Source organism: Leptidea sinapis, chromosome 35, assembly GCF_905404315.1.
Source record: "Leptidea sinapis chromosome 35, ilLepSina1.1, whole genome shotgun sequence".
Classification (NCBI taxonomy): Eukaryota; Metazoa; Arthropoda; class Insecta; order Lepidoptera; family Pieridae; genus Leptidea; species Leptidea sinapis.
This window is the reverse complement of record NC_066299.1, coordinates 10,558,271-10,583,965: the sequence shown is the minus strand read 5'-3', so window position 1 is coordinate 10,583,965 and position 25,695 is coordinate 10,558,271. Positions and strand designations below refer to the sequence as shown.

The window sequence follows — 25,695 nt, the reverse complement described above, 5'->3', positions numbered from 1 at the left end:
GGCGTGTGAGTGATTCGTGACTTGGCACTATCAATTTTTTTTGTGGAAGAGACGACAAAGGTCTTCTTCTTCTGGAATGCTAGAGGAATCACAAGAGCGTCGCCGGCCCTTTGAAAAATTGTACACGTTTTTTTTTAATGTCATGTTGCCCCGGAAACACCGCACAATGAAGTTCATAAAAGGCTGTTATTTAATTATTAAATTTGAGCACGTATAAATAAAAAGGTGAGTATTTGAAGAATTTTTAATTGTATCATGACGTCATATTGTCACTTATGCCATATTTAGCAAAACTCCACAGCTGAAGATCTAAGTGATCGGACAGCCTGGGACTAGATTATGATTATGATTATTTTATAGCAATAACAGTACAATATTTTATATTGGATTTAAAAGAGCGCATAAAAAAATAATGCTGGGAGTGTTTCTTGAAAAGAATTCTGTGTTAAAAGAATTCTGAAGGAATAAATTTTGAGAAAATAAATGCCTTTTATGCCTTTTTTATGGAACTTATATAATCGCGGGAAGAGAATTTTTGCTCGAGATTCCTCTAGTTTTACAAGATTGGCTTTCACATGACCTTATTTTTATTATTTTATAATAGAGATACATATTTTTTTTTATGGAATAGGAGGACAAACGAGTGAGGAATCACAGGAGCATTGCCAGTCTTTAAGCAAATTTTGATTGTGTATCGTCCCGGAAACACCGCATAAGAAAGCTCATTCCACAGCTTAGTTGTACGTGGAAGAAAGTTCCTTGAAAACCCCACTGTGGAGGAACGCCACACATCCAACGCCACGTGGGGATGATATCCTAATTTGTATTGTGAGAAGATGGAATACGAAAAATATCATAATATACTTACCAGTACAGTACTATTTTTTTTAAATAAAAAATAAGGACGGGGCAAGAATGAAGTTCAGCTGATAGTAATTGATACGCCCTGCCCATTAGAATGAAGTGCCGTTCAGGATTCTTGAAAAACCAAAAAAATCTGAGCGGCACTGCAATTGCGCTGGTCACCTTCAGACATATGATGTGTAATTTAATGTAAGCTACGGCGCCCTTCAGACCGAAACACATTAATGCTTACACATTATTGCTTCACGGCAGAAATAAGCGCCGCTGTAGTACCCATAATCTAGCCGGCATCCTGTGCAAAGGAGCCTCCCACTTGTAAATAGTAATTAGTTTTAGATTTCATTGCACAATAATAATTAAGTAGTAGGTAAGTAGGTAATATAGTAGATCTATATAGCCTTTTATGATATTATAACCGTCCATAATATAACCATATAAAAAGCGCTGAGATCTTTGAAAAATAACATTCAATTTGATACCCATATTACATCACAAAGATTAGGGAAAAAAATCGTACAAGTTTCCGAAGAGCGCGCGGTCATTTATCAAGCTAACGCTAAGTACTCTCGACACCCGAAGTTCTGATACAGGATGCTCAGCAAAAAGACATTAATAATCGCACTACTTAAGTTTTTTGGCCGTTATCACTTAAGTAGGGGATGCTTTTTATCAACAATGTTTTAACAACTATTCAGCAATAGATAACTTTATTTTGTTAGCTAATAATAGGATTAAACTTAAATGCTTTCATGATCTCATTGATAATGAATTATATAAATAAACACTTTATTAATAATAATAATACACACCTTCAATTTACAGTATAAATCTTAAAGTAATAAATTAAATTAAATGTAACCAAAATTATTAAAATAAAAACAAAAAAATTAAATGAACTGTGCGGCGCGTGATTCCCTGCTAAAAGGAGCTGACTCAGTATATTGTTCATCAGTGCAGAAGACACCAACACAACACTGGTTTTCAGCAGCCCCTCGTGACATTTGGAGTAAATAGCTGTTGTAGTCTTCCCATTGTAATTATTGTGTTTTAAAATATAGTTATAAATAAATAATTATAATTAATATTAAATCATATTATATTTTTAAGTAAATATACATTATAGTTATATTATATATAGGTGGCACAAGGTACATTAGTATAAAAATAAAAAAAAGAGATAAGATAATATTATATTGGTAAACATATAAAATAAATATACAGAATTGTGTTAGTCTATAAGATACATTGCATATCAAGCTTAATTATTATATAATGAATGTAAAATAATTTTTTTATATTTTAATCTAAAATTTTGAATATTTTTCAATTGTCTAATTGGTGGAGGTAAATTATTCCAACACTTAGTAGCACTGTATCGAAAACTTTATCGTATCGAACATTATCAGAGATATAAAATGTCGTTGATTTACACTTGTTTAAAACGCTATTCATAATCGCATATAATATAAGATCAAGCGTACCAAGTCGCTTCCACGTAATGGAAGTCTTAATTTTATGTAGTCATAGTATTGTAAATATAGTTATAAGATTTGTTTTGTTTGAATTGAAACAATGCTGCTTTGGAATTTATTTGTTACACTGAAAGAACTCAGACTAGCGTAACAACAAGATACAAAGAATTATTTTCAGTAAATTTAGGCCTCAAACGAGAATCAACTGATGACTTTGCTTCGACTTGTCATAAGTCATATTAAGCTGTCTAAAATAAGCTAAAAAATCGGCTATTTTTCATGCATTTTTTTGCATTTAACATGAAGCTTAGAGAGGAGCAAGAAGTTACCGTCAATTAATTATTAAAAGTGGTTTTGGTGTCGTCGGCATAATTTTATTTTAGTTCGGAAGTAATTCGGCAGTGGGTACTCACAGAATGACATAAGAAGTATTTTGAACTGATCAGTTAAGGTATATTTAAGACTGTACCCGACTTTTATTTTGTACGGAAGAAATACGAAAACTTTTTAATGCAGGTTGAAGAAATAAAACATAATATTATTCCTAGTTTTTGTATAAAACAGGGTTACTAGTGACATCTGTGGGCTTCCATGCGTAAACTTTTTGTTACGTTTGCTACGAAATAAGAACTGTAGCTATGTTTCTAATAATAAGAACTTTAACTATGTTTTTTATTGTTTTGGCTGACCTCGTCTAATAACAACAATAATTGTTTTTTTTTTTAAATGTTTATTAAGTTACATATGTTACACTAACAGTACAATATTTTCTTAAATAAGCTTACAGAAAACAATTTTATGCATCAATTATTAAGTTATAACATTTATTTAAAATCATGATTTTATAGTCAAATGATTAATAAGACTAATGTAGTCTTATAAGAAACGACTACTGTAGTTTGTATGCTTAATGTTTAAATCGCAAATCTATGGACAAGCATGGGGATCATACGTAATATATATGAAGATTATGTATTTAAAAAAAAAAATGATTTCAAGAACAATTTAGATTTTAATTCATTCAATTCAAGAAATAAGAATAAACTATACGTGCAGTGTAATATATTTGCTAGGGTTAAGGGCTAATTTTACAATAAAATATCAGACAGTATACTAGGACTCAGTGAGGATAAATTTTGAAAGATTGATATTTAATCTTCTATGACAAAGAAGGCCTTCTATAGTTTAGCAGATTAAGGCCACCAAAATTGTACAGAATAATATTAAGTGGGCAAAGTAATTTTGATAATATATGGGTTAAATAGACACGTGTCTTATCAGTTCTTCTTCCTGTTTCAAAACCCCTTTACTAACTGATGTAACTTCATGACGTTTACCAAGTGTTGTTGCAATATGCTATGTTATTGTCTCTTCCTATGGTACATAAATATATATTCTATTCTATCACTTATTACTTTCAAAACAGTAGATATCAATAACAATATATATAAAAACATTAATCCTTGCCAGAATACCAACACATGCCGAATGAAACTTCCATCGCATACCAAGCACTCGAAGTCGAGTCTCACTGTAAATGAGTTCGTGTGTTGTACAAGGAAATGAAATTATCCTAATCCTGTTGTCTTCTCGCCTCTCAGCGTCAGGAATTTGGCAACAACGGCCTTTGAATTTAAAACTTATACGCTACAAATGTTAGGGGATCTACACCAATAAGCTTTGTTAAGAATCTTCGTGCACTCTTACAAGGAATTCAATTAGGAAGGACAGAAATAGGGTGACCCTTTGTACATTGTCTATTAATATTGTTCAAATGGATTTTTTATGTTCGACTTTTGAGCAAAGGATCTGTAAAAGTCGTGGTTGGTAAATTCATACTTTATAGCTATTTTAAACATCATAGATTTACGTTAGGTAGGTATTTTAAACTTTAATCATAACCAGTATAGAATTTTACTACTTTATTTTATGATACTTAATGAAATGATGTGCTTTAATTTCTTTGAAGGATAGTGGAATGACCAACGTGTTAGTCTTTTAATGGTAGGTAAACACTACCACCTATGGTCACTTGCAACACCAGAGGAATCCAAAAACCGTTTTTCGCTTTTCAGATAGGATAAAGGGATATTTAAGAACTCGTATCAAATCAAGTTGGAAATACCGTTCAAGGAAATTCATTGCAATTTGATGGTACGTGGAAGACAAACCCTTAAAAACATCATGTGATTGTATTAGATCTCGAATGAATAGGAGAGATAATTAATGGAGAGAAAGAAGTCTTATAAGCGTTTTAGTTTCTTCGACAATACAGTTCGTTCTGTTGTATGCCCGTATATTGAAGCTCGATTAAGAAAACATTACATAATTGTATGAGAGCGGTTGGGCGCGCAAGTGGCGCCATGCAACGTGTAACTATGTAGGTACGGAGGCCGGAGCAAGGGGGTAGTTGCGGGGGCACAGTGAGGGGAGACTTACACCGCGCACCACTCTCGACTAGAAACGAAATGCCAGTCAGCCACGAGCTATGCTGCGGATGGCACGCGTCCGCGCTGCCTACCGCATTGCCAATCACTTCGCGACGTAAACGATAACTGAAGTGAATAATGAACTTGTGACTTACGTTGTGATAAACATTTCAACTTTCAAAGACAAATGTGTGAAGAAAATGTTTCTGTTCCTGACTGTTTTCGTAGTGACACAAATTAGTGTATTTGCTTCGAGGATTGATAACAATTGTAAATATGAAGAAAAATCAACTGTGTGTGATGTGCGAATCCTCGAAACCAACGGCTCTAGTTTAGCATCTGCTCATTCTGATAGCAAACATCTGTCTGTAGAATGCAACCAGTTACTTTTGTTTGAGAGTTATCTTGAAGCGAACTACTTTCAAAGGTTTTCTGCGCTCGAGGATCTTACAGTTCGAAACTGCAAAATACTTCGGATACCCGGGAATGCTTTTGAAGGATTACGCGAACTGAAAAAGTTGTCGATTCGCACGAGAAACTACGACTGGAGTTCAAATAAAAATTTAGATCTCTCATTGGGCACTTTTAACGGGCTAAGAGAGTTACAGAAACTTGATTTGGGTGAAAACAATTTAAAAGCGATACCATCAGATGTTTTCTGCCCATTGAATAATTTACAAATACTTAATTTGACACTTAACAAAATAAAGAATATCGACCGCCTAGGCTTTGGAAGAAAATGTGGATTGGATATTTTGAGCTTAGATTTGAGCCATAACGAGCTCAAATCACTAAGTGAGGAATCAGAAATAACATTACTTCGACGCCTGCAAGAGTTGAAGCTGCAACATAACAATATCAGTGATATTTCAAGTGAAGTTTTTAATGGACTTATTTCGTTAAGAATTTTAAATATTTCTTACAATAACTTGCAATTTATTCCCGAAGGTACGTTTAGTAATAATAAGGAGTTGCGAGAAATTTATTTAGGTAATAATCAGTTGTATGAACTAGCCAAAGGTGTATTTCATCGTTTAGAACAACTTCTTGTATTAGATTTATCTAACAATCAGCTCTCTAGCGCTCACATTGACGGCGGTACTTTTATTGGACTTATTCGCTTAGTCATTCTTAATTTATCAAACAATGCTTTAACAAGAATAGATGGCAAGACGTTTAAAGATTTATTTTTCCTTCAAATATTGGATTTGAGAAATAATTCGATTGGTTACATTGAGGAAAATACATTTCTTCCACTGTATAATTTACATACATTAATTCTAGCAGAGAACCGTTTAAATACGATAGGTGAACTACTATTCAACGGATTATTTGTATTAAGTAAACTTAATTTAAATAACAATCTCTTAGTTGATATTGATCCAAAAGCTTTTAAAAATTGTTCGGATTTAAAAGAGTTAGACTTAAGCTCAAATCAAATAACGGAAGTTCCTAAAGCTATTTGGGAGTTATCCCTCTTAAAAACTTTAGATCTCGGTGAAAATTTAATTACAGACATAAAAAACGGGTCCTTTAAGAATTTAGATCAATTGACTGGCTTGAGGTTAATTGATAATCAAATTGGAAATTTAACGGTAGGAATGTTTGCTGATTTGCCTAGTTTACAAGTATTAAATTTGGCAAAAAATAAAGTGCAGACTATAGAAAGAGGCTGTTTCCTAAAAAACAAACAGTTAGAAGCAATACGGTTAGATAGAAATTTTATAATAGATATCAATGGGGTGTTCTCTCCAATTCTTAGTTTGTTATGGCTCAATTTATCAGAAAACCATTTAGTCTGGTTTGACTACGCCTTTATACCCAGTAATTTAAAGTGGCTTGACGTACATAGTAATTACATTGAGCACTTAGGCAACTATTATAAACTTCAAGATGAGATAAAGATAAAAACATTAGACGTAAGCCATAATCACATCGTTGAAATATCCCCATTAACCATACCGAATAGCGTTGAAGTCTTATTTATTAATAATAATCGCATAAAAAATGTTCAAGTAAATACGTTTATAGAAAAACGTAACCTCACTCGAGTAGACTTATATCAAAATGCATTGACACATTTAGACATCAATAGTATCCGATTATTTCCAGTCGCTCTGAATAAGTCATTGCCAGAGTTTTACATCGGAGGGAATCCGATCGACTGTGACTGTTCCATGGAATGGCTACCTGTCTTAAATAATATGACGAGTACGCGACAGTATCCAAGAATAATGGATCTTGAAAATGTAATATGCAAAATGACTCATACCAGAGCTGTTTCACATATAGCATTAAGTAATTTAAAATCAACAGATTTTTTATGTACTTACGAAACGCATTGTTTTACACTATGTCATTGTTGCGATTATGTTGCGTGCGATTGTCAAATGACATGTCCATTTAATTGTTCTTGTTATCATGATCCTACTTGGAACACTAATGTTGTAGACTGCTCTGACCAACGAGCAACAGAAATACCAGAGAAAATACCCATGGACGCTACCGAGGTATATATAGATGGCAATATTTTAAAGGAATTGCAAAATTATGCGTTCATCGGAAGGAAAAATATGAGATCTCTTTATGTAAATTCAAGTGAAGTTGAAAGCATACACAATAGGACATTTTCTGGTTTGTCATCCCTTGTTATTTTGCATCTTGGAAACAATAAATTGAAACATTTGTATGGACACGAGTTTGAACATTTGACGCAACTACAAGAGCTCTATTTACAAAACAACTTCTTAAGCTATATTAATAATTTAACTTTCTCTTCGTTACATCTATTGAAAGTTTTGCGAATAGATGGCAATAGACTCATAGACTTTTCAGTATGGAGTCTAAGTCTTAACCGAAATTTGAATAGCATTGCCATTAGTAATAATATGTGGTCTTGTAAATGTAGATATTTGCAAAAATTTACAACATTTGTCTCAGATAATGTTCTAAAGATTAGTGACGTGACTGAGCTGGGTTGTTGGAATCCAAATAATCCCCCACAAAAGAAAGAACTAAATCTAAATGGCACTATATGCAGTGATTACTATGCAGGCGATACCGCTATCGACAACATGTTGTCGTCCAACTACATTCCCATGTTAGTTACAGCTTTTAGCGGATTCTTATTTATAATACTTGTCACCCTTGTTATATTCTTATTTAGAGATACAATACGTATATGGCTCTATTCAAGTTGTGGAGTAAGATTGTTTCCATTCAGTGGAGCGTACGACGACACTGATAAATTATACGATGCGTATGTCTGCTACAGCCCGAAAGATGATGATTTTGTTATTCAAACGTTAGCGGCTGAATTAGAGAACGGGAGTTCTTCATACCATTTATGCTTACATTATAGAGATATTCCCCAACATAGTACAACTTATATGCAATGTACTTTACCTCTCCCCGAGGCAGCGGAAGCCTCTAAGCGTATTATTCTCGTACTAACTAGAAATTTTATTCAAACTGAATGGTCTCGGTTCGAGTTTCGTCAAAGCTTACATGAAATACTAAAAGCGAGAATATACACGCTTATTATTATAGAAGAAAGTGCAGTTTTAACTGACGCTGAACGCGATCCGGACTTGAGACCATATTTAAAAACAAGTTCAAGAATAAAATGGGGTCAGAGTAAATTTTGGCAAAAGTTATATTACGCATTACCAGAGAGGAAACAAAAATCGAAATCTCCTAGCTTTAGGCATAATATTAATTCGTATACAATGCGGAATGGTGTACAGAACGGTACAATGAGATCATTTTCGTTTGATAAAGTAAGAGGTCCTGCCGATGGTGTGAGCGCTTCGCCGGAGTTCGTAGAAAATAGGTCACAGCACGTACAATCTCCGTATGGTCCTGATGGTAGACCACCATCGGATCATATATACTCTTCGATCGATTCGGATTATTCTTCACTTGAATTAGGTAATAATAATCCCAATCGTCGTAGAGAATTTCGACATTGGCCACCGCCTCCTCCACTAATAGATACTCAGCATTCGGGCCAAGCTTATCTCGTCTAGTCTCTTGCCTTTGTTTGTAAAAACATTATTTGGCTAAAGCTTATGTATATTGTATCAACGTGTTAACCAAATAAGATCTTAACTATTTTTGTAATTAGCTATAATCCATTCTGTTCTGATTATTTCATATTATGTAAATACATTCTATAAGACTGCTGTAGATTATGTGAATTTGTAAATAAAGTGTAAATAAATAAATGTCCATATTAAGTCACAAGTATACCTATTTATATACTTTAATAAAGCCATTGTGATAATTTTTCCATAACACTTTTTAATTTTTATTTATAACCCTGATTTAATTCACATACAAATGCAGTATCCCTTCAAATAATTAATTTTATGAAATTGCTGATACACTAAAAACACTTAGGATAATGGTCGCTTGAAATCAATAATTTAACCTACATCAATTTATTGTCTATTAATTATTTCTTTATTAGATGACTTTGGGAGATTGAAACTTAAACCGACACAGGTAATTTTCACTTCAGTCTTTTACATCTGTGAATTAAAGTAACTCGTTGTCCCTTTAAATTTAATGATTTGACAGCTCCAATACTTCATGTTAGTAATGATGTTTTGTGACTATTCCAGCCCTAAGGAAGTGTTATTTTAAATGATCTAAATTATTTAAAATAACACTACCTTATTCAAACATACAGCCTACGAGTACTGACCTTACCACAATACTTTGTTATCTATAATTTTTTTTTATTTCTATAAAAACTCAAGTCATCAATTATTTCTTAACCAATATAAGATAAAGCACCTAAATCTTAAAAATACGACATAAAATACGTGACCGGAATACACGGGCGTGGATGCAGAATATCTTTACCGTAATCACAAGATTTGAGCGTAGCTGGAATATAAAATATTATTTTCTTGAGCAGATAAAATTATATTTTGGAAGAAATAAAATTAATGATGATATTTACAGCATTTATTACCCAAGTCAAGAAGGTAGGTTTACCAGTGGGGGAGGCTCCTTTGCATAGGATGCCGGCTAGATTATGGGTACCACAACGGCGCCTATTTCTGCCGGGAAGCAGTTATGCGTTAACATTGTTGTGTTTCAGTCTGAAGGGCGCCGCAGCTAGTGAAATTACTGGGCAAATGAGACTTAACATCTTAAGCCCCAAGGTGACAAACGCAATTGTAGTGCCACTCAGAATTTTTGTCAAGAATCCTGAGCGGCATTGCATTGTAATGGGCAGGTCGTATCAATTACCATCAACTGAACGTCTTGCTCGTCTCGTCCCTTATTTTCATAAAAAAGGTATTTATAAAAATTACCTAGAACATCATAGTATTTTTGAAGTAAAACATATTTGAAGTATAAGAAAAAAATCAAAATCACGAATTTCAATATCCTAGCCATGCAAATTAAAACAAATATTATAAAAATTAAAGTTCTTCCAGTTTTTAAACAGTTTCTAGGAACACCAGAGGTAGTAAGTATGGGTGGTCAGTCAAAAGGAATTCCGTTTTATTGATGAGTTCTACGAGGAACGGTGTTCAGTGGTAATCACATAGTCATCGACCCTACAACGCATAGACGCCTTATTGACAGAGTTGTTTGTACCGCGAATATAATATAGGTGATAGAAATCTACTAGGTTATGGGGTCACACAAAGTAAATGTCACACATCTTGATCCTATTTGAATATATTATCTGTTTAATGCGATCGAGTGATTTGATGACATAAATAAACATTACAAATGGATTTGAAACAATAAGCAACCCAACTTGATACTTTACAATTCAGTGAAATAAAGCATTCCTTTTGATGAATTGAATCAGTGCTATTTTGTTTAAAATAAAAATATAATTTGTCACAAAGATAAATCCTTGATAATGATCAAAAATGTATTTTGACAATTCAGAGATTCAAAGGTAAGAGCAGTTAAAACTTGAAATATTCAAATATAATGAGATTCACGAAGAGGTTTGCTCAGAGCTAGGTGAAGTTATATTTTGTCGACTTTATCTGGAAACATAAATGAGAGGATATATTTTGTCGGGAGTGTGTCATGAAAGATGGTAATAGTTTACTTTTGGTTGACGTTTTATTCTTTACGATATACAAGAATATTAACTATTTTACATATCTAAATACTGTGTGTGTGTATGTACTATGTGGGCTATGGCTTTGGGGGCTTATCTTGCGAAACATTTGTCAGGAATTAAGCCACGGCCAGTAATTGGTCAGTAGGCAAACTTATTGTTGCTGTTAAATTGCGACGTCATGTTTTTGAAACATTACATATTTATCTAGCCTACATTCTTCTGTGGTAGTATATCTTTGAGGGATATGTTTTCTAAGTTGGCGTAGGCAGTCTTATAATGTGTCTATCAAAATTTTTTATTAGGTTTTTATCGTAAGCTAAAACTTACTGGCTGGGTGTTAAATAGAAATTTGGTTATAGAATAACGGAACTAAATTAACTTTAACATTTGTAGTATACATTAATTTTTATTTTTATTAAGCGTAAGCGTTGCATTATTGCCTGTATGGAATGCACGCCCCTGAGATGAAGTGTCATCAGCGAAAAGAATTATTGTAGACGAGGAATAAGAAAGGTCCTAGGATTGAACCCCAAGGCACGTCCATCCGCACTACAGCTCATTAATAAGATTTCTAATAATGGGAAATTTCTTGATGCAACCATAAATTCTTTTACATTTCAATTTATAATATACGTTATCACAATTGCGTTCATAAGCTTGATACATGAGATGTTATGTCTCATTAGCCCAGTAATTTCACTAGTTACGGCGTGCTTCAGCACGAAACGAACGCAGAAACGGTTGCCGCTGTAATAGCCACCTAGCCAGCAACCAGTACAAAATAGCCTCCAACAGGTAAATATTAAAAGTATATGTGAATAGATGCACCCTTAGATAATTAATACGTCTGGATAGTCTCTTGCTGTTAGGCAACGCATAACAACAGTCCACCTTTAATACTTTAGTATGCATGACAATGACGAATTGATGCCTTTGAGATGTGGCGCTGGAGGAAGTTGCTTCAAATCCCTTACACAGCATTCCACACCAACCATTCCATCCTTCACTCTAGTTATAAAAACCATACTCACATCCAGTAGCTGCCTCCGTAGAATCTTAGAGTTCTTTGGATATATCGCCAGAAAAGATGGCCACAACCTCGAACAACTGATGGTTATTGGGAAGGTAGACGGGCGACGCCCCAGAGGTCGCAGCCCTATAAAATAGTCTGACCAAATCCTTACATCTCTGAATACCGGACTTCATGACGCACTGCACGTAGCCAAAAACAGACACAGGTGGCGAATTGTCAAAAAGTGGAATCCTTAAAGAAACCCTCAGCCATGAGGAATACGACGCGAGAAGGAGGAGGATGCATGACAAGCTTCATTTGACACTCGCGATAGTCATTTTTTTTTAGAGTGCGCGCGTTCCTGAAAATAGACGCTTACAGTTTGCCGCTATTTTTTCAACGTATTTACAGGTGTCACAGTCTATCTAGAATTCTAGATGTACCCAATATGCTACCCGAAAGGGGAAAGTCTTTATAATTTTTAATACTCAATCCCAACAATATGTAGAGTTAGTAAACATTAGGTAAGTTTAATATCGCCAATATGTGAGTCAGACTAATGTAAGCCTGCGGTGAGTTAGTCATAATTAGTCTTATTAAAATTGGATTAGTCCAATGAATCTCAAATGAGTCATCTCTGTTCATTAGGACAATTGTACAATACTTCCTAGAACTTTTAATGAAACTAAACATACGAGTGTACACCCCACCTGACGTTAAGCCGCCCACATTCTCTTGCAACACCAGTTATCAATGTGAGTTTGTCAGACTGACTGTGATAGGTTTTTTATTTTATTTATATATTATATAAGGAAGAAACGTCCTTAAGAATAACACAGTGTCTTGTTAACGGCCGTTCCCAATATACTATCTACAGATAGAGATAAAGTATACCTTCTAATGAGCTGTCAATAATCTGAAGCTGTCCCAATATACCCGATAAGTCATTCTTATCACCTTATATTGGGACACGTGAATTGCAATTTCCATACAAACTTCTATAGCTGGTAAGCTATACGTCCTCCCATTGACAGACAGCGTGTACGGATAAGGTGAGTTACCGTCGATAAGTTTATTGGGACAGAAATGTCAACGATAGCTACGATTTTTATCTCAAATAGGCCACAACTGGAGATAGACTGAATATTGGGAACGGCCGTAAGCCTATCTGCTTTCATGCATCATTCCAAGTTGATCAATCAACCCTATATGTATTTTTTTGTAAACTTAAAAATAATAATTATATACTGTTTTTACATATGCGTCAAACCTAAGAAGAGTCTACTGATTGCATTCAGGGCTTAACCATATTGATATATCGCAATAAACAAACATACGGCAACCACGAAACATTCAATTGAATCTTTCGTAACATCATCAAGTTGGCTATTCATTAGGCGGCTACTTTTAATAACCTCGCTGATGCAACGCCGACACTTCATTAAATTGTCACTCACACAGTAATGAAGCCTCTTTTTTAACGTTGGGTAATCGCTATTTTACTTTGTGCTTATTCGGCAATGGTTATTTAATTCTTTAACTCCCGCATGCTTGGCATATAATATTTTCCTAGATAAAGATGAATTCGAACTTTTTTGACTTGACGACACACGTATCCGGGTTGCCTGTTGGAAAGTGATCACCGTACTATACTCTTTTGTAACACCATTGGAATCACAAGATCATTACCAACCTTATAAAGCGTCGAATAAACGTATATGAATTTAAAAAAAAGTAAAAGGAAAACCTAAAACACATTGAAACGTGGCGGGCGAGGATCGAACCGGGGTCTCCGTGGTGACAGACAAAGGTTTGAAGGACAAAGTTTCTAGTTAAGGTTTGAATTTTCCTATTTTATAAGAATATTCCTTTAATAGATATATTTACTTATTTTTTTTTATATTAGGGGGGCTGACAGCCATAATACAGGGTTAAATGTAAATGTTAATAAGTAAAGGCCATTTATGAGCCTCCACAAGTAAAAAATCAACTAAAAATTACAATGCTGTACACTTAAGTCTAGTTATAACATTTGCGAGATTTAAAACTTATAATCTAGATTATATACAATACAATCCTATTTAGGATCTCGCTCTAAGTTACAATTAACCAAAATTATTTTAGCTGATTGCACGTCAGAACAGAATAGGTCATTATTATCCAAATGTTTTAATTTATTGAAAATTTAGGTTATATATTATATATAATTAAATCCGAAAAGTTCAGGCAGTATATAACACATAGGTTATATTATATTGTTATTTGTAACTAATTATATTGTTAACGTTATCTATAGGAAATAGAGTTTGCTGTAGATAATAGGTTAAAATAATTTAAATAATTGATTTAATCTTAATTGTACGAGTAATACAACATTTAAAAAATACATACCAAACATCTTTTTATTTTAGTTATTACAAATGTGCTGTAAACCCAACGCCATGCTGGGGAAGATACAGTCTAATTAGGAAGCAAAAAATCTGTCAAGCGGTTGTTATTGAATCCAGTGGGAGGCTAGGTTGGATAGATTATGGGTACTACAACGTCGCCTATTTCTGTCGTGAAGCAGGAATGTGTTAGCATTATTGTGTTTCGGTCTGAAGGGCGCCGTAGCTAGTGAAATTACTGGGCAAATGAGACTCAACATCTAATGTCTCACGGTTGCGAGCGCAAATGTAGTGCCGCTCAGTATTTTTGGGTTTTTCAAGAATTCGGAGCCGCACTGCATTAATTAATTAATAGGCAGGGCGTATCAATTACCATCAGCTGAACGTCCTGCTCGTCTCGTCCCTTAGTGCCATAAATAACGATAATAATAAAATCCATTGGTAAATTAAGTTATTATAAGTACTGCTATGAGTGGTCAGTGGCCAGTTAATTTAATGCAACCAAATAAACACAAATAAAATAGGACTAATGACAACTAATGACACTAAGCACACGCTGCTTCAATGCGATTGCACGCATGAGAGCGAAATATGAATCTAATTCTGATAAGCATGCAGGACATATTTTCCTGTTCCAAGTCTCTGTGTCCCTCGTTTAAAATGGAGATAGGCTTTGATAACGTACTTGGAAAACAGAGAATAAATTATAATAGATTCAACAATTGAAATGCACTAAACAAAGTATGATGTAAAAAAAACTAGTTTATTAAATGAAGTATAATAAATATGATTTTATACCCAAGGTCTGGTACGTACCTCTGTCAGCAGATAAGTTTGACCATACAGGGAGGTAACTTTGCCAGCTTCATGGGCACCTTACCTGTCAACCGCGATCTTAATGATATTTAATGATCATAAATAAATTTTACGAGTTTTTATTATATATTATTTTCATAGGGTGGCTAACAGCCTTCAATACAAATACGTATCTACATGTTTACATTATGGGCCAATTAAAAGACTCCACAAATAACTATTAAATGGTTTTTTAACGTTTTTACAAATTACTTACAGCTGAAACTAATTAAAGGCTATGTAATAGGTAGGTAACTTACGCACTTTTGCAATTTAAAATGACTTAAAATATACACTTATATTGCCATTATAATAGTTTTCTATATGACCTGCACATTATCTTGTGGAATATGTTTTTTAACACTACGTAAACTGGAATAAAAAAGATCACTTTCAGATGACTTTAGTTTGTTAAAATTATTCGAAGTACGTGGTAAAAAGGAGTGGGGTCTATACTTTGTGCGCGTGAGTAGAATATAGAGGAGATTATTTTTTCTAGAATGTTGGTATGAAATATTGGGGATTAATTTAGATAACAAGGGTGGACTTTCAATCTTACACTGAGCAATTTTCATAATAGTCGTAATATCAGCCATGTATCTACTAATATAGCCAATTAATCTACAAAAAAATTTAAAATTAACTAAAACATTTAAAGGACAATTTTTAATCTAAGATATTCGTCATTTGCTAGTTTTATTTTGCAACGTCTGTCAAAGGTGAATAAATACTGTATTTCGCCCAGAACCCTCATTAAAATCTTCCTCTCCACTAACAACCTCCCCACGCACCCTTCACCTTTAACGGAAACTCGATTCCTTCTTTTTGAGGACAATCATTAAATTTATCCTTTGTCAAACCGCATTTAGCAGCGGCTCTGAATCAAATACATTCTCAGCTTAACGAAAACATGGTTATAAAATATTGTTGAAAGAGAAATTAATCCGCCTTAGAAACAATTTTTTTTTAAATATTATATTAGTTACTTGATTTCACACGAATATACTTCATCATTTTGTAAGTTTTGAAATAGGGTTTCTTAAATATTAACAATTTGTTATGTTTCAAAGTGATAACACACATTTCTGGGATTAAATTTATTACACAAATAAAATTTGAAAACAAAGTTTTGTGAACGATGCGGGACTCGAAACCGCGATCTCTCGCGTTCCGTGCGAGCGCTCTTGCCAACCGAGCCAACCGTTCGAGTGACGTATCGTCAATAAAATCTTGTATGCCATTCGTTGTATCATCCTGAGAGTTGAAAAAATTAACTCTCAGTTTGAAGCTTGGCTCAGTTGGTAACAGCACTCGCACGGAACGCGAGACGTCGCAGGTTCGAGTCCCGCATCGGTGACAAAATTTTGTTTTCAAATTTAATTTGTGTAATAAATTCTTAAATATCGTTTAAATTAGTTCAGTGACAGCAACAATTGAACAACATAGAGATGTTAATAAAGTGATTTAAGTAATAATTCACTGTGTTTATAATTAAAACAAAACTTAAACTTCTAGATTTATATTAACAAGATTATTAGGTATAGATTAAATATAATGCTAAACAAGGACGTCTCATTACGGCCGGGCGATGGCGGTCTCTTTCGCGTATGTCGGCGCAGGTTCTAAAAACTGGTCGCTTCCCCTCTCCCCCGCCGTCTCCTCCTCTCAGCTGTTACAGGCGTTAACATCCTCCGGGCCTTGAAAGTACTGCTTTCAATAGGATTGAATGTGGCCCAGTACAGCGTCCGAGTACCTAGTTTGTTTTGACATCATCTTTGGCAGGAATTACACACATCTTGTGGATAGCTCTTTTTATTGTGCCCTTTGTAGTAAGGACATCTGCGACTCTGCTTACTCCATCCGATCCAGGGTATAATTTAGCGATGCGTGCTAGACGCCATTGAAGTGGAGGAATATTATCTTCTTTAAGTAATACTAAGTCTCCAATCTGAAGCTCCTTTGTCTTAGTACTCCACTTAGTTCGCTGTTGAAGCTCTGCTATAAACTCCCGGCGCCACCTCTGCCAAAAGTGTTGCCTTAATTGCTCAATGAGCTGGAACCGGTTGGGGTGCTTTGCCGTGATAGGAAGCGTAGGCACCGCGCTCATAGGTCTTCCAATTAAGAAATGCCCAGGGGTTAATGGAGTAGGATCTGTAGGATCAGCAGAAAGAGGGGTTAAAGGGCGAGAATTCAATATCGCTTCAATCTGTGTGAACAGCGTCGCTAGTTCCTCAAAAGTGAGAGAAGCATTGCCAGCGACACGACGCAAATGATGCTTTGCTGACTTCACGCCAGCCTCCCAAATACCTCCAAAATGTGGAGAATAAGCGGGACTAAATATGAATCTAAATCCTTCATTAGAGGCAAAATTGGTTAAATGCTCACGACTAGATTTGAGTAATCTACTTATCTCATTGTTTGCACCCTTAAAATTGCTGCCATTATCACAAAATATTGAATATGGTTTGCCTCTTCTAGAAACGAACCTTCGCAATGACAAAATGAATGACTCCGTGCTTAAGTCACTAACTACTTCCAGGTGAAGTGCTTTTGATGCTAAACATATAAATAAACACAAATAACATTTAGAAATGCGGTTGCCCTTTCCTTTTCGACTGGAAATCATAAATGGTCCAGCAGAATCCACCCCACACGAATAGAATGGAAACGAAGAGTAGGTTCTTTCAGCAGGTAAGTTGCCCATTATAGGTTGCAATGTTTGTCCACGCAAACGAAAACAAATCATGCACTGCTTCGTCGTACTACGTGCCAGATGTCGACCACCGATGGGCCAGAAACTCTCTCTTATAGAGGCAAGTAGATGCTGAGGACCGGCATGAAACAACTTTTCGTGTTCGTTTTTAAATAGTAATTTAGTGAAATGATGCTTTGAATCATAAATCAACGGGTGTTTTTTATCGTATTCAAATTCAGAGTTTTGAATACGACCCCCAATTCTTAGCAAGCCGTGTGAGTCGATAAAGCAATTTAGTGTTATTAATTTAGACTTACGATTGAGAGCTTTATTATTTGAAATTAATTTTATCTCTTCATTGAAACATTCCTGTTGACTACATTTAATAGTAAAGATTGATTCAATTCATTAGCATCTAAAGGACCAATTATTTTATTATTTTTATTTTTACAATTTGATAAAAAACGTAATACGTAGCCATAAATCCTCTTCATTCTGTTAAGGTTAGAATATTTGTCAAATTTTAGAGCATCGTTAGCTGAGACGTGGCATTTAATTATGTCTTTTACCTCGGGTAAGTGTATAGGAATGTGAGTATGAGCGGTTTTCGGCCAGTAGGATTCATCATTCCGTAGGAACGACGGCCCTTCCCACCAGAGGGCAGAAGCTTCGAGCTGACTGGGACTTACGCTGCGAGACGCCAGGTCTGCCGGGTTTTTATCTGTGGGTACATGCCGAAATATAAATCCGCTGGTAAGTTTATTAATTTCATTTACCCGATTACACACAAATACCTTGAGATCCTTAGTTTGGGTCTTCAACCAAGCTAAAACAATTGTTGAATCCGTCCATAGATATTTTTGGCTAAAGTTACCCCGCCATGAATGTAAAACCTTAAAGCATAAGCGAGACCCTAACAGAGCACCTCATAATTCCAGCCGAGGAATGGTGGTTATTTATATGAATTATTAGGTATAGATTAAATATAATGCTAAACAAGGACGTCTCTCATTACGGCCGGGCGATGGCGGTCTCTTTCGCGTATGTCGGCGCAGGTTCTAAAAACTGGTCGCTTCCCCTCTCCCCCGCCGTCTCCTCCTCTCAGCTGTTACAGGCGTTAACACACTGACTTAGGAATCTCTTTTTTTGTGTCACATACTCACAGGGTATACAACAGGATAGCTAATACTACGAAACTAAAGCGGAAAGAAGGTTAAATGGGGCCTTATAATGAGTCCATTCACAACATTTAAGAACCGTAGTATTGCTCTATAAAATGTAACATAATTAAATATCAAAGCCAAAAATTTTGTCAACCTTAGTAAGATGTCATGTCAGGGAACCAGATTATTAAACAGAAAGGCCTACGTAGGTACGTAGGCCTTTCTGTTTAATAGAAATTATTTCATAAAAAGTAATAAATAATTAACTGTATAAATATAAGCTATCGTATATTGGATGCATCAACCTTTAGAGCTTGAACGTGTAAGGATGCTTCGTGAACATGGTGGTCGTGATTACTGTCACAATTAGTCATTGCATCCAACAAATAGAATGATTTATTAACTATAACAGGTCGGCCTGACACCACAAGCAGCACCCGTTGCAACTAACTAAGATCACATTTATTTATTATACTAAAATAATAACAGGTGATTGCGGCCAATTTTTTATAGGCAACCTATGGCTAATACATTGCATACTCACTAAAGGTTCATTAAAAGTTAGGTTTATCAAAAAGAACCTGTAGAATCAAGCGGTAGGATCTTGTACTATTAGAATCCATCCGTAAATGTCATTAACTAACTTTTGCTTATTGACTATTTTGAATTTCGCCATCTTTTGTTATACTTCTCAAAAAAATTCTGCTGCATGAATGAATTTGATTAACGGCCGTTTTCAATAAACTATCTACCCTTAGTTTAACTTACGGATACAGTGCTGTCATCGTTTAATGACAAGATCTTATCTATCAATAGTTATGTACCATACACCAGTGGGAGGCTCCTTTGCACAGGATGCCGGCTAGATTATGGGTACCACAACGGCGCCTATTTCTGCCGTGAAGCAGTAATGTGTAAGCATTACTGTGTTTCGGTCTGAAGGGCGCCGTAGCTAGTGAAATTACTGGGCAAATGAGACTTAACATCTTGTCTCAAGGTGACGAGCGCAGTTGTAGTGCCGCTCAGAATTTTTGGGGGTTTCAAGAATCCTGAGCGGCACTGCATTGTAATGGGCAGGGCGTATCAATTACCATCAGCTGAATGTCCTGCTCGTCTTGTCCCTTATTTTCAGAAAAAAAAATACGGCCGTTTTCAACCTATCTATCCTTAGTTAAACTTACTAGACGTCTTATCAATCAACAAATCTATCCTTTTACGCTTACTTACATTTCAATAATCTATTGACAGATAGCATTGAACTATCGGCCGTTTTCAATAACCTATCGATCCTTAGTTTAACTTATTAGAGGTAGACAAATCTATCCTTTTACGCTTACTTACATTTCAATAACCTATTGATAGATAGCATTGGACTATAACTATATTGGACATAACTATATATAGATAAGATCTTGTCATTAAACGGTGACAGCAATGTATCCGTAAGTTAAACTAAGTATAGATAGGTTATTGAAAACGGCCGTTAATCAAATTGATTCATGCAGTTGAATTTTTAGAGAAGTATAACAAAAGATTGCGACTTACAAAATAGTCAATAAGCAAAATGATAGAAATTTTCTTCAACATAAATATTTAAAATAGTTACAAACTGTAATGTGTAATTCCCCACTCACACTCACACTCACACTTTACTAGTCGTTTGTTAAGAACGCGTCCTCTAAAGTCATCTCCGAATTAAACACATTCTCAGCCTTCCACGAAAACTTAACAAAACTCAAATATTAGACTGTGATAATGAAACTCTCAGTGGGAATAATTTTATGACGTCAAAATGGGTCATATCTTATGATGTTGGGCGTTTTATTTGCTCGACAACTTTCTTTGTTTGAAGAATGAACCGGGAATGAAGTTGGATAATAAATTATTTGGTGACAAGGGTTTATCTAGGATATAGCGTTTCATTAACTTTTACCCGTAAACTTTACTAAATTGTGTAAAGGAGCAGAATAAACTAGGTTACTTAAAGGTAGATATATAATATAAAAACAGAGTTCTAGGCATTGCTGGCGTTAACAAATGAAAGTGTAAGTATTTTTTTTATTCTTTTAAGTTTATAAATTAAACGTATCACATTCTAAACGATTCTTGAAAAACATTGAGTATAATTGAAACCGTCAGATGAGAAGTAGTGACTAGAAATAGTCAGTCTTTTATATCATCAAATAATTTAATTTTAGCATTTGTGACACCAAAATCACAGAAAAAATTAAACTTACCTAAATAAATTAAGGATAAGTATTTATGAACAGATGTTATAACTTTTAATAACTAAATATTATAACACAATTTAAAAAAAACATATAAACGGAAGAAAAAAAACAAAAGATAGTTTATTAAAATAAATATGTATTATACTAGTTGTATAGTATTAGTACTTTTTTAATTTTCAGTAAGTAGATCTTTTACTATTATGAAAACAGGGTTTTATCAATTTTTATATAAAAAAAGTTTTTTATTGATCAAAGGAGCAAAGAGGTCCTCTGATGTTGGTAAGTGATACACCCTACCCATTACAATGCAGTGCCACTTAGTATACAATTGCGCTTGTCATCTTGAGACATAAGATGTTAAGTCTCATTAGCCACGTAATTTCACTAGCTACGGCACCCTTCAGACCGAAACATAATAATGCTTGCACATCACGAGAGGTTAAAAGAATTAGACTTCCACTGAAACCTTCACAATCATAGATAACAGAGAACATGCATACAAACATTTTGTTCAAAAATACTGTATCGCTATTTTCTTACGCATTTTCTTGCTGCACTACACCTGCGTAACGTTTTCAAACTGTGATTCTGAAATCTAGTTGTGAGATCCTTGAGAATTCTTTTTCCCTTGTCATAAATAGAAGTTAACACTCAAAATTAAGAAAACAATAAATTGTAGCTTCTGTGTTAGTATATAGTATTTTTGTGAAGTTAAATAAATAGATATAAACAATTTGTTTAGATTTGCAAGAGCGACATCTCAAGTAAATTTCCTAATAATATGCAATTATTGGGGTTGAGCAGGTTATCATCTGTAAACTAGATCCTGTAGATGAAGCCACAACCTGAGATTTGACCAAAGCATACAAGATTTTATGACGATACGTCACTCGAACGGTAAGCTCAGTTGGAAGAGCACTCGCACGGAACGCGAGCGGTCGTGATTTCGAGTCCCATATCGTTCATACTAATTTTGTATGTGTATAAACAGATATAATATTATCAATGTAATGATGATCGTCAAGATTAGTATTGCATGTTGGACCATTCCTTCTAATCACTCACTAGCACATATGATGAAGCTTAGAAATTAATCAAATTAACCAAATACTTTCCTTGATTTTTAAACAATTCCTGCTACAAGATTTGCTGATTCAGTCTATTATATTGTAGCAACAAATTGCATAAAGAAATTGCAATCACAAATGTTTTTTTAAATAAATTATCCTATCAGAAATTATTAATAGGAGGTTTAAAATATGAACTGTTCGATTATCAGTAACAGAGATTGTTCAAGTGACAGTTCGATTGAAGATATTTTAAGACAACCACCTATTTTAATAACAACATTCCGTTCCAACAAATTTTCTGCTAGTTTGAGTTTAATTACTATAATACTGTTCGTTTTCCGGGAGCACCTTTATTCCTCTTCGCGCTTTGTTGAGCACTTTAAATGCCAGTCTTCCGCCATCTAATTCTCATTGTGCAAAATTTTATTTGACTCGAAATGAGCGTTTATTTGCGAAGATACATTTCTTACCGCATGTTCTGTGTTACGACGTCCTTTATTGCTTTTGGCGGCATTTATAATTACGGACATAATTTATTTTTCGTTAGATGTTTCGTTAGATAGAAACTTAAGTTTTGCGTTAGATATTGTTACTATTAGTGCATAAAAAATGGAAAAACACTTGAATGCTTATCTGCTGAAACAGACCATTTATCGGAATCTAGTGGATTAATAACAGTAAAACTTACAATCCTTGTAGCCATCAATAGCCAGTACATTCGACTAATAAACGGATGAAGACTTTCAAAAATTTTTATAGAATACGCTATCGCATTAATTCTCTCTCTGCTTCTCTTCTCTTTATCACCCCACTCCACAAGAATACCTATTTAACACAAATTGTTCAGAAATTAAGTGGACGCAATGAATATATTACATTTATCTATTTTATTTACCATCTTTTATAATAATTGGTGATGAGACCATCAATCAGCATCAATTGTCAATCAATAACCAAAAAAAAGTTGAATCCATTTTTAAATATATTGGATTTCAGTAAAAATCTACAAAGAGAAAATTCTCTATTTTATGTTGTTAAAACTGCAATATAGGTTTATGAGGTATAGCTGAATAACAAAAAGACGGACGGACTGACAGACCAATCATAGTTAAAGCGTTCCTTTTGGCAAGTATTAGTTTACGGGATCCTAAAAAATCATACTTAATATAATTTAACAAAAGCATTCGAACTCAGAATGTCCTATAGTCCTGATCTTAATACGTTTTGCTCAAGTTCAATATCTCATATTCATAAGCCGTTGTGTAAACATGCTGTCATCTTTTATACACAATAATTTGTCAAACTTATTTACACAACTTCGAGAACACTTGCAATAACAAAATCTGTCAGTTCTCTTTTGAACTCGTCCTCGAGATCAATTCGCAGACATCTTCGAACATCTGCTTTGCAATTAGGTGTATCTAATATTATAATGGTTTTCGTTTGAATCGGGGTCAGCGTTATATCATTGGTTGTATCTTATCTATTGATTTCATAAATTTCAGTTTTCATTTTAAAAAATCAAGTCTGAAAATTTTATAATATATCCGTACTAGAATGGTGAGAAACGTGAATGCTGTTATCCAAATTACTTTTCGTCTGTCTGTTTGTCTGCGGGTCTTATCCCAAAAATCACAAAAGTAAGGCAGCTGCAATTTTGATAGAATAATAACAATAATAATAATAACTTCTTCCTCTTTTTTACTTTTTTTTAGTTATTTTACGAGATTTAAAAATCAACTGAAATCGAAACGCGTCGTGTTATGTTACTTGTCACTAAGACTTTGTGACAAGTTTTTAAACTTTGAAACTTAAAATGTTACTTTCAAGTTAATCTAAATTTAGTCTATCCATTTCATAAAAAATTATGCTATAAGTCAAAACTAGATTGTTTTTGTTAATATAAAGAGCAGGAGAAAGGCTAGTAAACAGTAGACAGCAAGAAAATGTGTAAAAGTTTAATTTTTATTGTTATTTTAGTCTCCCTGAAAACGATATCTGGAAAGGTCTAATAATAATCTAATGTTACAAAGTTATAATAACATATGTTTGAATCCTTTAAAAAATTATTTTATTTAAATGTGTAACACTCGCGTTAATCAAAGAAAATACTAAGTTCACAGCATCTTGTTACCATATTGCAAATTGTATCAAATCATTAAAATAATAATAAAAAATATTTTAAATAAGATGTATTAAAGTAAGCTATATGAAGAACAATACTTTCACACAATAAAGCCGACCAAACAAAGGAAGTATTGAGTTGTGATGCATATTTCGTGTGCTGTTTATGTAAATTAATTCATAATAAATATTTTGATTTCATGCTAACGAGTAGTTGAAGTCGGAGACCGCTCGTTCGAGTCTCGTTAGGGCTCGATACGGTGGCACATTATCATAATACCTACAGCTATTTATTATACATTTTACTATCGTTGTGAAGGAATTTCAATAAATGCGGCATGTCTATTGTACCATAAGACTGCGGTTTGTATAGAACCGTCACGCCTTAAATTCGATCGAGTTAATTTAAAATATAAAGACGGCCATCTATGATGTGGGCTATAGTCCCGTACTGATGAAATAAAAAAAACTAAGACTTTAAGTAAAGGAATTTATGGAATCCCGCATTCAAACTCGCATAACATTTTTTTTATGGAAACAGAGGATAAACGAGCGTACGGGTCACATGGTGTTAAGTGATCACCGCCGCCCACATTCTCTTGCAACACCAGAGGAATCACAAGAGCGTTGCCGGCCTTTTAGGAAGGTGTAGGCGCTTTTTTTGAAGGTACCCATGTCGTATCGTCCCGGAAACACCGCACAGTACGTCGAAGAAAGCTCCTTGAAAACCGCACTGTGGAGGACTGCCATACATCCAGATGGTGTGGATGATATCAAAACTTGTGGCGTATCGTGCGAAGATGGAATTCAGCGGCAGGAATCAGGTGAAATTGCTCTTCGGAACACTCCCCGCGATAAATGCGGTAGAGGACACACAATGAAGTGATGACTCTACGCAACGCCGCAACATTGAGGCGTATATCACCAATAAGCCAACCAATACCAACCGTTCATAAATCTAGGTTTTTTTTAACTCTCCAATAATAACAACAAAAATCGAATCTTACATCTAACGAAACCTGTGGTAGTTCATGGAAAAACTAAATGTCTACTGGGAAAATCGCTGCAAAGAAAAACCCAGCAGATCATTAATACAATTTTATTTTACTTACCATAAAGTTACATCAACTAAAATTGGACGAGTGTCAAAAAATCACATAATATTATATTGAAATGAATTTTGAATAAAAATATCTGATTGGTATAAAATTGACGACATTTTTGTCTGTGATCACAATTCGAGATCTTTGAAGTGTTTCCATCCCAGAAATTACGTAATCGAAATGAAAA

General features: G+C 34.4%; 1 protein-coding gene across 1 annotated transcript; it reads left to right on the top strand.

Moving 5' to 3' along the window:
* The first annotated feature begins 4,822 nt into the window (after positions 1 to 4,822).
* On the top strand, positions 4,823 to 9,063 carry LOC126975189 (toll-like receptor 7). Its single transcript, XM_050822951.1, has one exon. It carries the CDS (start codon positions 4,966 to 4,968, stop codon positions 8,791 to 8,793), a length of 3,828 nt encoding a protein of 1,275 aa, XP_050678908.1. The 5' UTR covers positions 4,823 to 4,965; the 3' UTR covers positions 8,794 to 9,063.
* The last annotated feature ends 16,632 nt before the right edge of the window (positions 9,064 to 25,695 follow it).